The sequence below is a fragment of the Echinops telfairi genome, unplaced genomic scaffold, assembly GCF_000313985.2.
Source record: "Echinops telfairi isolate 266 unplaced genomic scaffold, ASM31398v2 ScPeMD7_7468;HRSCAF=8506_0, whole genome shotgun sequence".
NCBI lineage: Eukaryota > Metazoa > Chordata > Mammalia > Afrosoricida > Tenrecidae > Echinops > Echinops telfairi.
In genome coordinates, this window is record NW_022111369.1 from 48003621 (window position 1) to 48018315 (window position 14695).

At 38.4% G+C, this 14695-nt stretch overlaps 1 protein-coding gene across 1 annotated transcript in view; it reads left to right on the forward strand.

Moving 5' to 3' along the window:
* The window catches only part of ADAMTS3 (ADAM metallopeptidase with thrombospondin type 1 motif 3), a 326092-nt gene that overhangs the window by 15516 nt on the left and 295881 nt on the right, over positions 1–14695 (forward strand). The window contains exon 3 of the mRNA XM_045284278.1: positions 9110–9516. Coding sequence (XP_045140213.1) covers positions 9110–9516 — 407 coding nt within the window. The remainder of the gene's footprint in view (positions 1–9109; positions 9517–14695) is intronic.

Consider the following 14695-nt stretch of genomic DNA (forward strand, 5'->3'; position numbering starts at 1 on the left):
ATTGTAACCACTTTTGAACTGTCTTCAGCAAAATTTTGCTTGTGTGTGACATTACCAATAATAATTTCTTCATTTTTGGGGTCACTTTTTGGAGTAGGCACAAATGTGGATATCTTCTAGTCAAATTTCTTGGCATAGACTAGTGCTTCTAGTGCTGCACCAGCTTGTTGAAACACCTCAGTTGGTATTTCATCAATCCCTGGAGCTTTGTTTATTGATAATGCCTCAGTGAAACTTGGATTTCTCTTCAGTATTATCAATCATTTATCATAAGCTACCCTTAAATGGTTGAATGTTTACTGTTTTGGGGTACAGTGACTCTATATGTTCCTTCCATCTTCTTTTGATACATCCTGCATCTTTCACTATTTTCCCCAGAATCCTTCAGTATTTCAATTTGAGACTTAAGGTTTTTCTTCATTTCTTTCAGCTTGAGAAATCCTGAGCATGCTTTTCACCTTTGGTTTCAAGATCTGGGGCTTTGCACTTTTCGTGATAATGCTTTACCTTGTCTTCTTAAGTTGCCTTTTGAATTTTCTGTTCAGTTCAATCATTTCTGTCATTAGCTGTAGCTACTCTACCTTCAAGAGTAAGTTTCAGAGACTCTTCTGAAATCTATTTTGGTCTTTATTTTTTCCTTTCCTGTACTATTAATGACCTTTTGATTTCTTCAGGTATGCTGTTCTTTATGTCATTCCATAACTCATGTTGTCTTTGACCTTAATATGGTTGAACTATTGAATTATATGGTGTGTGAATTATATGTCAATGAAAGGATTAAAAATCAGGGAGTATTGTATATGAGTAGAAAAGATATGTGTTAGGATTGTATCCTTTTACCATATTTATTCCATCTGTAAGCTGGTAAAATTATCTGAGAAGCTAGACTATATGTCGAAGAATGCAGCATCAGGATCAAAGTAAGGCACTTTAAAAACTGAATGGGTTACAACAAGATCTTCACACTAGGACCAATAGACATACTATACAAAAAAAATTGATGTTGTCAAGGATTTCATTTTATTTGGATCAAGATTCATGAATGCAGCAGTCAGGGCATTAACATATTTCATTGGAGAAATTTACTGTTGAATACCTCTTTAAAAGTGTTCAAAAAGCAAAGGTTTAGTTTGGGGACTAGGAATGCCTAACCCAAGCCATAGTGTATATATATATATAGTAAATTTTAACAGTTTTATTGGCATATAATTCACATAATTCAGTGTTTAAAACATATTAAAATAATTGTGCAGTAATCACTAAAAATTTTTTAGAACATTTTCTTCTTTTTTGTACTCATGAATATTAGCTCTCCATTTCCCCACAACCTCCTTTGTGCCAAGACTGTAAGAAACTGTTAATGCAGTTACTATCTCACTATATTTACCTATTGTGGATTTCATGGAAAAACATACACCTCCAACCCCCAACAATAACAACATAAAACAGAGAGAAACGTTAATCAAAAAGAAAATAGACAATAAGAAACACTGGAAAAATGTAAAATGTGTCAAAAAGGAAAACAAATGATAAGGCGTTAACTTTTGACCTAACCACATCCTAATTGATCCACTTTCCAATCACTATACCTGATGGCAAAGCTGTTCACATTCCTTGTAGACTGTAGAGGGGATTCAGAAGCTATGGTATTTTCAGGTGACTCATAGGCGTATGCATAAGATGACTAAGAAGGACTGGAGAAGAATGGATGCATTACATGACGGTGTTGAGGAAGAATAACGAAGGTGCTGTAGACTGCTAGAAGCAGCTTTGGTGGAGTACGGGTTACTCATTGGGCTGCTATCTTCTGGGTCAGCAGTTTGAGACTACCCAGTGGGGCTTTCTGTTCACGTACACATTTGCAATCTTGGAACATCACAAGGTTGCTCTGGTCTGTCCAGTAGGGTTCCTATGAATTAGCATCGACTTGATAGCACTAAGTTTGTTTGGTGTTGAGCAGACTGTAAGAAGCAAATAGATCTGTCACAGAGGGAGGATAGTCAGAATGCTCTCTAGAAATGTGGATGGCAAGGGTTTGTCTCTTGAACTTTGGACATGTTATCAGGGGAGTCTTTCCCTGGAAAATGATATAACGCTGGGTGAAGTAGTGGGTAGATGACAAAGAGGAAGACCCTTGAAGAGATGGCTTGACCCAGCAGCTGCCATGATGAACTCACATCTACCCACTGTGCTGGTGGTACCAGCTGGGCAGTGTTTGGTTTTGCTGTGCTGTACTTAAAGGGAGATCGGCGTTGGAGCTGACTTGGTGGCTCCTAACACTAGGCTAGTGGAGACTGGCGACTCAGTGGAGATTGATTTTTTTTGCCTGATCATCCCCACTCACCAGCCCGAATCCTCAGTATGGCCCGGAAGTCCCAGAACATGTACCTAATATGTTCCAGTATCGACTTGCCATAAACCAAGGACAGAGGCCACAGTTTGCTTGAGGTAAAGCTGGGTCTTGTATCCCATACACATTTACCCAGGAGTGTGGTGGTTTTCTGCAGAAGGTAGAGGATACAGCATATTTAATACATTTGAATAATACAATTTATTTTAGTTTTGAAAGGATTCCCTTATGATCATTGTTAGTGTCAGACTAAGCTTGCCAGTGGAGAAAGTGAGGATACCTTTTGCTAAGTACAGCAAAGTCTCTGAGGATTATCCTGCCTCCAAACACGTCCCCTTGCTACAGGCCTGAGTTCTGAACAAGTTAAGAAATAAGGCACTAAGCACAAACCTGAGATGAGAGAGAACTTTGTTTCACAGAGGTCAGCAGGAGGCTCAAACTTTACTAGGCAAATGGGCTGGCTGAGAGCGCATCCTGCCTGTCTCGGGGAGGGTAGGACCTGCCCCTGATGAAGTGGAAGACGTGTGTTCTCCTTTTCAGGCTGGGTCCCAGCTGGAAGAAAGAAAGGAGGTGCTGACCTTTGCCCCCGCCTTATTCTTCTCAGATAACAGTTGCACAGGTGTCTCTTCCCCAGGAGATGAGTGAGTTAGGGGTGGAAAGAGGCCCGAGGACTCCGAGAAAAATCCTTTTGAGATGGCCTAATGATAGGGCAAGGACGAGAAGGTTTTGAAAAGTGTTTTTCTTTGTTCTTTTTGATTGTGTGGTTATAATTGTATGGATATCTTAAAGAGATTATAGATTGTGACTCATTGCCTGCTGCCTTCTAAGGGTAAGAAGCACTTCATCTTCCTTTTAGGATGTCTGTTTTAATAATTAGATTCGTTTATGTTTCTTGATGTTTTAAGAGATAAGATATCCCTCCCCCCCTTTTTTAGCATACGAGGAAATATTGTATTTGTTGTTTACTAGGAACTGTGAGAAATAGATAAAACGTTTTCAAGCAGAATCTCTGGTTTTACTATTATGTGGCGACTTGACCAATTTCCTGGCGTTGACAACTAGCTATTACTATTTATGATAAAGGGGACCCAGGCTGCTTAGATACTTCTTTAGGTTCAAACTATGCTCACACATTCATTCATTCGGGAATGATATTTATTGAGTGACTCCCGGATAATGACAAGCTGCGCGCGCGCATGCGTGCGTGCGTGTATGTGTGTGTGTGTGTGTGTGTGTGTGTGTGTGTGTGTGTGTGTGTGTTTAGCATGAAAGGGGGGTTCAGTGGGAAAATGGAAGATGGTTACAGGTAATCAGGAAAGTTCTCATTGAGGGTCACATATCACCAACATTCTGACTTAAAGGCATCGAGAAGTGGAGCCTTGCAACTCCTTGGAGGGAATGCATTTCCGACAGGAGAAACCGCAAGTACTAAGAACTTGAGATGTGAGAATTCCCAACTCGTTGATAGTGTCCTATGAGCCATTTCCCTCTTGGCTGTGAAGACAGTGGGTGGCTTTGAGGAAATGAAAGACACAATCTAACACTTCAAATACTAGTCTATTTGGAGCACCACTCATAAAGGGGAAAAAGCAGAAACAAGAAGAGTTATGAGGTTAACTCAAAGTGGAGATTGCAGGGGCTTGGACCAGAGTGGTAGCAGTGGAAGTTGTGAGAAGTGGTCAAAATCTGGATGTATTTTGAAGGTCAAGTCAATAAAATTTGTTAAAAGATTGAGTTTGTGATCTGAGTAAAACTAAAGGTGGGTTAGTCATATTTTGGGTAGGCAATGTGAAGGACAGTGTCATTTACTGAGCTGGGACTCACTTTGGGAGAAGCAGACTGGAGGGGGAAAGATTGGGAATTTTGTTTTGGAGATGTGTAGTTGAGATGCACAGCTAATACTTAGAGGAGGATACTTTAAGGCAATTGGATATATATGAGAGGAGCTCATCGATGATGCCTGAACAAAAGATATTAGCTTATGAAAAGCATATGATTAGAATAGAGAGATCGAGAAAAGATCATGGACCAGGCTTGGGTGATCCTCAGGGTACAAAGGTCATGGAAATAAAGGGACCTAAGGGAGAGAATGAGAATGGTGGCAAGTAAAGTAAGAGAAGAACCAGAAGAGAATGCCATTGTGTCCTGGAAGCTAAATCAAGAAAGTTTAGCAATAAGGAAGGAGCTGGGCCAGTTGCAGTGTAAAGGGCAAGTAAGGAAACAATAGTGGCCATGGGCTTCCGCATCACAGGGTCACAGGTGACCTGTCCAGTAATGAGTGGAGTGATTCAGGAACAATAATGGACGGAGAAAAATTGTACATATATATAGTCATCAATGTGAAGTGTTTAAGTGTAGAGGGGAATGAAGAGATGGAGTATTTTTGCAGGCAGAGAATGTGGCATCGGGAGAAGGCTTTGTTAAAAATGGTATCTTGCTCTTCAGGAATGATCGTTGTAAAGGTATATGGAAAACTTGATGAGGGAAGAGAGGTGATTGCTGAACAAGGAAAGGCAAGATGTGAGGATGTGGTAAGAGGGCAGACATTTCAGCCATAGTAGCAGAAGAGAGCTGGGCCGTGTATGTACAGATGCTAGTAGTTTGAAGCATTATATCCTTGGGCAGTTAATAACCACATGTGGCTTTAGAATGTTTTTGGTCCTCTCTGCTGTGGGACTTACTCTATGAAAAACCTTTACATATATACTGCTATGATCCATCTAAACTGACAGTTGTATAGTTTAAAATTTTATTATTGAATGTGGTTGTTATTTTAATGAGTAGCTTATGCATATGTATATTAACCATCCCAAATTATAATGCTGTGAGGTTGATTCTGACTCAACAGCAACTGTAGAGACAGAGTGGAGCAGTCCCATCGGGTTTCTGAGGCTGCAAATGTTTATCAAGAAAGCAGACTACCACATCTTTGCTGGTGATCTTCAACTGCGGACTTTTGGGCTAGCAGCTGAGAGCTTTAACTACCGTGCCACCAAAAATCTGGAAATTAGTAATAACCTTTATCAAATTTTTTGCATAATACCGTTCTAACCTCTCACTTAGTCTGTGAAGAAGGACCTGTTACTAACATCTTCTTTACAATTGAGGAAATAATATGTTTGCAATTGAGAAAGCAACATAAGAGAAAATCAAGAACTTGTTGAAGTCAGACATTGCTTAGCTTGCTTTCTAATACTGTGGAAAGAGCGGGGCCTGACAGTGTAGTAAATTAGCACCGGATATAATGTAATCTGCTTATCTATTTCCCCTTTGTCATCAAAGACCAGAATTTAAGATCCTTTGACAGCAATACTTAAAACTACAAAAGAGGAACAATTATTTGACTGACTGTGGGTAGGCAGAGCAATATCATTTTGAGGCAATTTTTCTTTTGTAAGTCAGATCTTAAATTTAGATATCTACAGCAAGACAACTTATCTACTCTGAAGTGAGTAATAGTTTGATCTTTGGAGTTAAAGTGGTCATAATTGAAACTTACCTTGTGTGCTTTCTTGCTATGGGCTAGGCCTGCTAGGCCTAATTTTCTCATTTGCAGAGTAGGGATGAGAAAACCCTATCTAGTGTGATTGTTTGATGATTCTAGATCATTGGTCACAAGACATAGTGCCTTGTACTTGTTCTTGTTAATTCTCAGTGAGTCACCCTAAAGCATCACAATCCCATACAAAATAGAACTAAATTCTGACCAGTCCTGATCCACTGCCATGAGTTGTAGATTGGACCACTGTGATCCACAGTTTTCATTGTTTGTTTGTTTGTTTTTTAAGAAATAGATCACCAGGGATTCCTTCCAGGTCTATATAGTCTGGAAATTCTTCCGGAACCTACTCAGCATTCGTAGCAACAGTTAAGCCTCCACTGACAGATGGGTGGTGGCTGCATATCAGTTGCATTAGCTGCGAATTGAACCTGGATCTCCTGCATTATTGTTATTATATGCCATCACATCAGCTAACAGAATAAAACACCACCCTGCTCTGTGCCATCCTCATAATCATTATGCTTGAGTTCATTGTTCAGCCATGGCACCAATCCTTCGAATCGAGGGTCTGCCACTTTGTCACTGGCCCTCCACTCTACCAAGCCTGATGTCCTTTTCCAGGGACTGGCCTCTCTCCATAACATGTCCAAAGTACATGAGAGGAAGTCTCCCCATTTTGAGTTCATGGAACATTCTGACTGTACGCCTTCCAAGACAGATTTGTTTGTTCTTCTGGCGATCCATGGTAATTTCCGTATTCTTTGCCATCAATTCAAAAGCATTGATTCTTCTGTGATCTTTCTTATTCAGTGTCCAATTTTCACATGTGTATGAAGCACTTGAAAATACCATGGCCTGGGTTAGTGGCACCTTAGTCTACAAAGTAACATTCTTGTGCTTCAACTTAAAAGAGGTTTTGTGCAGGGTCTCCTGAGTAGAAGTCAAGGATTCTTCCACTGAATATTGATATAAGCAGGCACTTGCAGATCTTGGGTAATGTTTTTGTTAATCACAGTGTGTGTATCAGTACAGACATAGCAAAGATTCTCTGGTTACCTACATTACTAATTTAAAAAAAATATTGAACACATTGAAATGATAAGTGAACCTGGCAAATATCAACATTTGTAAGGGGTGATTTTCGACCACCATTTTGTTGTCAACCAATTTTTAGTTGATTTGGGGCAACTTTGCCATCCCAGAGCTTGATCCATCCTTTTCTATAACAACTTTCCATCACTCTGTTCCTGTGACACTGTGCGTATGCCCTGCATCTTTGAGTTCTTACTCTGAATCAAGATTTACAAAAATATTTACCATGGAGTTGACTGTAAGAGAAATTGAGTCAGTGTCTGTACTAACTTTCTAATGCCTACTGTTGTGTACTTACTATGACATAGCCCACAAAGAAAGGATTGTGCTATTTCACTTTGCTGTCTTATACTAGGACCGTCACTCTTTCTCTGCCTAGAGAAGAATATATGTGAGGACATTAACAAAGAAACATAGCTTTGTTTAAATACATTGGTCAATATGAGTGACATGATGGTACAAACACACGCTTAAGACTTCCTAAGTTGCAAAATGCCTTCATATTTCTTCTAGTTCCTTACAAATTGCTTGAGGTATTTAAAAATTAGGAAAATAACAAAAGTATCAGGATTCGACAAAGATACTTCAAGGGCTTTGGTTGTAGGTTTTTAAAAATGGATTTCATACTCTAAATACATTACTGATTAAAACATAAAAATGTGTGCATGGTGGCATAGCAGTTGCACATTTGACAGTTAACTGCAAGGTTGGCAGTTAGAAACTACCAGCCACTCCATAGAAGAAAAATGAGGCATTCTTCATTTGGACAGAGCTAGGGTCTCAGAAACCCACAGAGGCAATTCGCCTCTGTCCTGTAGGGTTGCTCTGAGTCTGACTTGACTCATAGCAGTGAATTTAACAGCGACGTTTGTTCTTGGTTTCTAACGCTCTGTAAGGAGCCCTGGTACAGCAGGTTATATATTCACCTGCTAACCTAAAGATCAGCTAGCTACTCTCAGGGGAAAAGAGAGGGCTGTCTATTCTGGTAAAGATTTACAGATTTGGAAACCTAAAGGGCACAGATCTGTTCTGCCCCATGGGTCGCCAGGAGTCATAATCAACTAAATGGCAGTGGGCCTTTGGGTGAAAACACTACAGGACTAGTTTTGGGTGAGGATGATATGATTTAAGTTATTTTTGTTTTCAGCTCTTTCTTTTTCCTTTGTAGCTCACTAATATCCACTGTCTTCAGACTTCAAAATAATTTCTGTTAAAGAATAAATGGTTCTTTCAATATGTTCTCTCCTATTGATATTTGTTTAGTAATCATAGACTCATATTTGACAAATATGTGAAATAATTTGTCTAATTCTAATTGTGAAATTAAGTTTAACATGTAAGTAGCCACCAATTCTATAAGACATGCCCCCAAATGTTAATATCTTACTATTCAACAGCATGTCTGCCCCATATAAAGGATATGGTGCAGAATGAGAAAAGCATTTCCTTGATTAGCTTGAATGTTCAATTTGTAAATAACAATTTCTCCTTTATTGCCTCTTCATTTTCTAAAATCATTCCTTGATTTATACAACATATCACAGCATGTGAGAATGATGTACCAGCTTTGGATTATGACTTGGATTTATAACTGATCTTGGATACATACCCTCCTGATTCTCAGTTTTCTTATGAAGTGTGGCTGTTAAAGCTATGATAGGAACAGTGCCATAAACGACAATTATGCAGATGCCATGAATCATGTGTATTAACTACAGGTCCAAGGTAGATACAATGTAATCTAGCTATTGAAATGAATATCAATTCTAGGATTTCTACATGGAAAACATTAAAGCAATCAGGAAAAATTTCTTTGACATAGAAGTACTTTGTGAAAAGCTTTTAGCAGATGTCAGTTGTGTCAATAAATTAATTGCCATGAATATAAGCTAGTCAGATATAGTTTATGGAAATATTCTAATTTATGTTCACAAACAGATACATTTGATATGGATTGTCGCATGATGATAAACTTTAACTTAAAGCAATTTATTGAACAGGTATTGTCTAAATGCTTTTGAAGAATGATTTTAGTTATCAAAATACAGATGAATCAGGAATTCATTGATTATATAAACTGATGTATAGGCACTTTATTTCTGTGCTATCTCTTCTTGTGTTCTTTTGTTGCACAAAGTCCTGTAATTCTATTTTTCACTCCACAGATTTACCAGTAAAGAGACAGAGAGAGTATGAGCTGGTGACTCCAGTCAGCACAAATCTGGAAGGACACTATCTCTCCCATATTCTTTCTGCAAGTCACAGAAAGAGGTCAACAAGGGACGTGTCTTCCAACCCAGAGCAGTTGTTTTTTAACATCACAGCATTTGGAAGAGATTTTCATCTCAGACTAAAGCCCAATAATCAACTCGTAGCTCCTGGGGCTGTTGTGGAATGGCATGAGACACCTCTGGTACCTGAGAACCTAAATGACTCCATCAATGAGCATCAACCAGGAAGAGCTCCAGAGAGGATCTGGAAAACAGAGCCCTTGCAGACTAACTGTGCATATGTTGGTGACATCATGGCCATTCCAGGAACCTCTGTTGCCATTAGCAACTGTGATGGTCTGGTAAGACTCATTCCCTTTTGTGTGTGTGTGTGTGTATGTGAAGTGCTGCATGACTTCAGAAGGGTTTGGAAGGTAGAGGTGGAAAGGAAGCCTCATGATTATATTTTAAGGTCAGGAAAAAGCATTAGAAAGCCTTTGACTTTCTATCAAGGATGTGTGCTTTGGCTTAATTTATGACATGAAGGCAACATTATTCCATAAAACAAAAGAAAGCTGTTTTATAACTTCTTATTTGTGTTTTCACTTGGGTTACATTGTGGGACTGTATTTCATTATACTTTTTCATCCTACAGTTTGATAATCTATGATTGTGCTAATCATTCCTTTCAAAGTTTTCGGAAAACTTTCTAAAGAAATATAGATTCCTCCAAAATGATATTTTACTTCTTATATGGAAACCTTGGCTATCATTTTATAAAGAAACTTTTGGAAGCGCTCTTTTTGCTTCCCTACACAATGCTAAAATGGGATAGCAACAGATCTTTTGGCAGAATCTGACTAAATAACAATACATTTTTGAACATGAGATGCTCTTCTCTCTGTATGGTGGATTTAATTGACTTTTTTCTTGATTTTAAAATAAAATGCACAGATACTACTTTTCAGTGTTATGGTTGAAACCACTAGTAACTGCTGACTTCCTTCACCTAGTGGGCATGAGTGAGATATATGTATCTGGCGTGTTATCCCAGAGGACGGTGGGAAATTGTGCTTGTGTTTACGAGCCTTCTGCTTGTTCCGAAGGCAGCCACCTTTAAATCTCAGTGGTTGCTACAGCACTGCTTCTGGGGAGTTCAAAACCATTCCGTTTGTTTTCTTACTGTTTCTGTGACTTCAAAATCATTCCTTTTGTTTTCTTACTGTTTCTGTGAGTTCTGAAAATATTCCGCCAATTTCTGCTTGTAGTTATTCTTTGACTACTTTTCCTGTAGTGTCTTGACGAGTTTGCTATTGTCTACTTTATGCAAAAGCACTGCCTGCCCAATACAATTATGATGCTGTATGTTTCACTAAGTTCTGGCTGGTGGCTTATGTTTCAGACTTTATTTTTATGTTATCATATTGCCACTTAAAATTCTGTGTGCTTCTTAAAACCAGTATTGACATAGCATACCTGTAGCAGAACTAACTTGGTTTGCTTTAATTTTGAATTCATACCCTCATTACAGTGCTGAACTGTATTCTGGAGTTTAAAGCTGTAAGAGGTCTCTAAATTTTTCCCATTATATGTAAAATTTGAATTGATCTGAATTAAATAAGTCATAGAATTTTTTAAAAATCCACTTTCCAGGAAGAATAACTTGCTTTTGATTATTGTCAGGGATCCTTGATTTAGTGTTACTAAGATATAAAATAAAATGCTTATGAGTAAATATTTTGAATATAAGTTGATTCAGAATTTTAAAAAATAGTTTGTAGTTTTTGTGTTTTGTTTTAACCTATTTTGTATCATCTTGTACTTTTTTGTGTGTTTTAAGCTACAATTTGAAAATCAGTATAAAAAAGGAAAAATAAAAATAAATTACTTTAATGGAATTATTTACAAACCTGATTTGCCAATTTGTGTTTTTCATATTATATATATTGTTATCTTGTACATTAGAAAGTTGTTTATAAGAAAGGGGAAAATAAGTATTAAATGTGAATTGGCATTAATTTTTAGGATTACCTAATTTCTTATTTTAAGATGTGATTATTGGTATACATATGTGTATATCATATATGTATATCTATACACACATATAAATGTATATAATTAACTTACTCACTTTAAGTATTAATTTACTCCATTCTTAGCTTCATTATTTATTTATAAATATTTGCAAAACTTGTAAGTTCTGTGCGTTTCTGTCATGACTGAGCATTTTGAACAAAGATTTTGTAGAAGAATTTGATTAAAAACAGAGGTTAGGGGTGGGATACAGACCAGGATATCAAATTGTCAATTGAGAGGAGACTTTCTAGAATCACTGAGGGTGGATGAGTTCTCAGAACTCCTGCCCTGGGGTCATCTTTAAACTTAAACACTAACCCAAAACTGACTCCTGGAATCTTCTTTCAACCCCAAAGTGGCATATTTTCATTACTTAGTAAGGTATGTCTGCTTTTAGCATTGGTTCTTTACATAATTATCAATATGAGTTCAAATTGACAATGACAACATGAAAAGTTACTTGGGAACCTGGAAATAGTGAGTTTGAGATAATAGTGTTGGGGAGCAAGGAGGGAGGGGGAAAATGAGGAGCTGATGCCAGGGGCTTAGGTGGAGAGCAAATGTTTTGAGAATGATGAGGGCAATGAATGTACAAAAGTGCTTTACACAATTGATGTATGTATGGATTGTGATAAGAGTTGTATGAGCCCCTAATAAAATGATTTAAAAAATGACAAATGTAAAAAAAAAGATAATAGCGTTAAAGCAATTTAGAATAGAATAGTGAGAATGGTATTAAAATGTAAAGAGTGTAGTCAATGTCACTGAATTGTAAATGTAGAAATTGTTGAATATGGTGTATGTTTGTCTATGTCTACTTCCCCCAGCCCCCCAACTTAAATATATATATTTATACGAATCCTATTATGGACCAAGCACTATTGCAAGCAGTGTAAAATGATGAAAAAAGAAATGGGATTTTTATTCTCATGGAAATCAATGATACGAGGGAGCTCAAAATGTTAAAACTGCCCACAGAATTTAAGTGTCATTACATGTATGAGAGTACGAATTACAGAAAACAGGATATACATCCTTTAGCCACTGTTTTTAAGTTAAGTATGTACAAAGGTAAGTCAGAAAGTATTGCTGCTAATATTCCAGTTCATGCATATAGAGACTTACTACAAATGTACTTAAGCATGTCATTGACATCAGTGGATAGCTATAGATGTTATTTTCTCACTAATATATTTGCCATAGTCTCTTTAGGATTAAATTCAAGGCGAGCTCAAATTTAAACATCTTCAATAGAGACTTCCTTATTGAAATAGACCCACTTTTATAGGACAAAGAACCCCAGTGGTGTAGTGGTTATGAGTTGTTTGTGATCTGCATGGTCGGCAGTTGGAAACCAACAGCTGCTCTACTGGAGAAAGATGACGTTTTCTCCTCCTGCAAATAGTTACAGTCTCAAACCCACAGGGGTTCATTATGAATTAGCATTGACTTGATGCTAGTCAAGTTTTTTGTTGTTTTAGGACAAAGATGATCTTTGGTGTGATAGACTTTGTGCCAACTTCTCTGGATCAAGATTCTCAGTAGTTTGTCAGTTGAGGCCACCCTTATGATGTAACCTAACATAATATAAACATTTCTAGGATAAGATCTTCTGTGAGTACCCAAGCAGTTTTGGAGAGGTTAGGGTGGTGTACAACCCCTTACTCAGATCATAGCCTTGAGGCGGGAGGAAGGGGTACGGCTGGGAGGGGGCATGGTGGCCTACTTCACATATGAATAGGCACGAAGTGGAGAATGTCCTACTTCTTGCTGGCCTGGATCCTATATCTGGTTCATCCATCTCTGCTCCTTTGAACTTGAGCCAGTGGCCCTCCCTATTGCCTGTACCTGGTCTACTGACCTAGGAGTCACCTGCCCCTGTATCCACCAACTGTGGACTTCCTCTTCCTCCTTCCTGTCCCCTGGTTCATCAACCTCTAGGATCAAGAAAAGCCTCCAGCTTAACATCTGACGCATAGATTTGAATTGGACTAGACTTACCGACTTCTATAGCTGCGTGAATCATCTTGATATGAATCTATTTATACATATCTGTATAAGTACATATGTATAACTTATACATATACATAGATTTATATATTCACATGACTGATGATAGATTAATTCATTATTGCTGCAGGAAGCACTACAGATATGGGGAGAGGATCATGATTGTGATATGCACACAGTTGCAGATTAGAAATGTTTACAGGATTGGTGCTTGGCTTTGACCACTGGCTACATGGTAGTTGAGGTATACAACTCATAACCATGTGGCCCTGAGTCATAGTTACTAGTGCCTTATTTGTGGATGGCATGGGCTATCATCTGTAAATTATTAAAGACATGCCCAGGAAAGTTTCCTAAGAGCAAGACTGCCCCTGCCCTAGTCTGGCCCAAGAGTTGTAATCTACTTTCAAAGGCACTCTGCCTGACAGCAAAGATACCACATTGCTGGTAAACAGTCTGCAGGACCTCAAATGGAATCTGAACTCACTTTAAGGCTCAAAATGGAGTTAGGACTCCTGCTGTAAACAATAAACTCCCTGCCATTGCATCAACTCTGGCTCATAACGATGCTATAGGACACAGTAGAACTGCTCCTCTGGGTTTTGAAGACTCTGACACTGTAAACCGTCCCAAACTCCACACTCACTGCCATCGACTGGATTCTGATTCATGGTGATTGCACACCTCAGCCCTTCGCAAATCAAATGCTTGAGAATGAAGGTGTATTACAGAGGTCAGCTCAGTAGGTTATGGTAGCTCATTGCTGGGATTCCAGCAGGATAATCTTGATACATTTTCTTGAAGGACATAAGAAAATCTTAGGGCTTATTAGGAAGAAATTTTAAGGCAATTGAAAATTGCATTGGTGATCAAAAGGTCAGGAAAGCGGCACTAAGTACTTTTCTCTCATCGTGACCTGCATGTACCTGCTAATTCTGTGAGGATAGAAGGGCTGTCCTATCATAATTTCACTGGACCCTCTCACATGATAGCCTTGATTTTTTTCCCCTTTACACGTCTTTTTTTTTTGCCAAACTGAATATTGAAATAGAACACAATTTAAGTTGTTCAAGGGTGTCAAAATTGACATTTTGATATGGTGTAAATTGAAGGTCATAGAATTATTCAGAACAGATTAGGAAAATGGAAAGACTGACTTTGAAAGTGTACACACATGGTGCTGATTCACAGCGACCCTGTGTACGTCAGAACTAAACACTGTCCAGGCAGGCGTATGCCACCCGCACAAGGGTTCTGATGTTTGAGCCACAGCGTCAATCCAGACTGTCAAGAACCATCCTCTTGTTCTCTGCCCCTGCCCTATATGAAGCATGCTGTACTTCTCCAAGGATTGGTCTCTGCTGATCCTACGCCCCATGTACCTAAGACAAAGCCCGGCCATCCTTGTCTCTAAGGAGAATTCTCGCTGTACTTCTTCCAAGACAGACCTAGTTG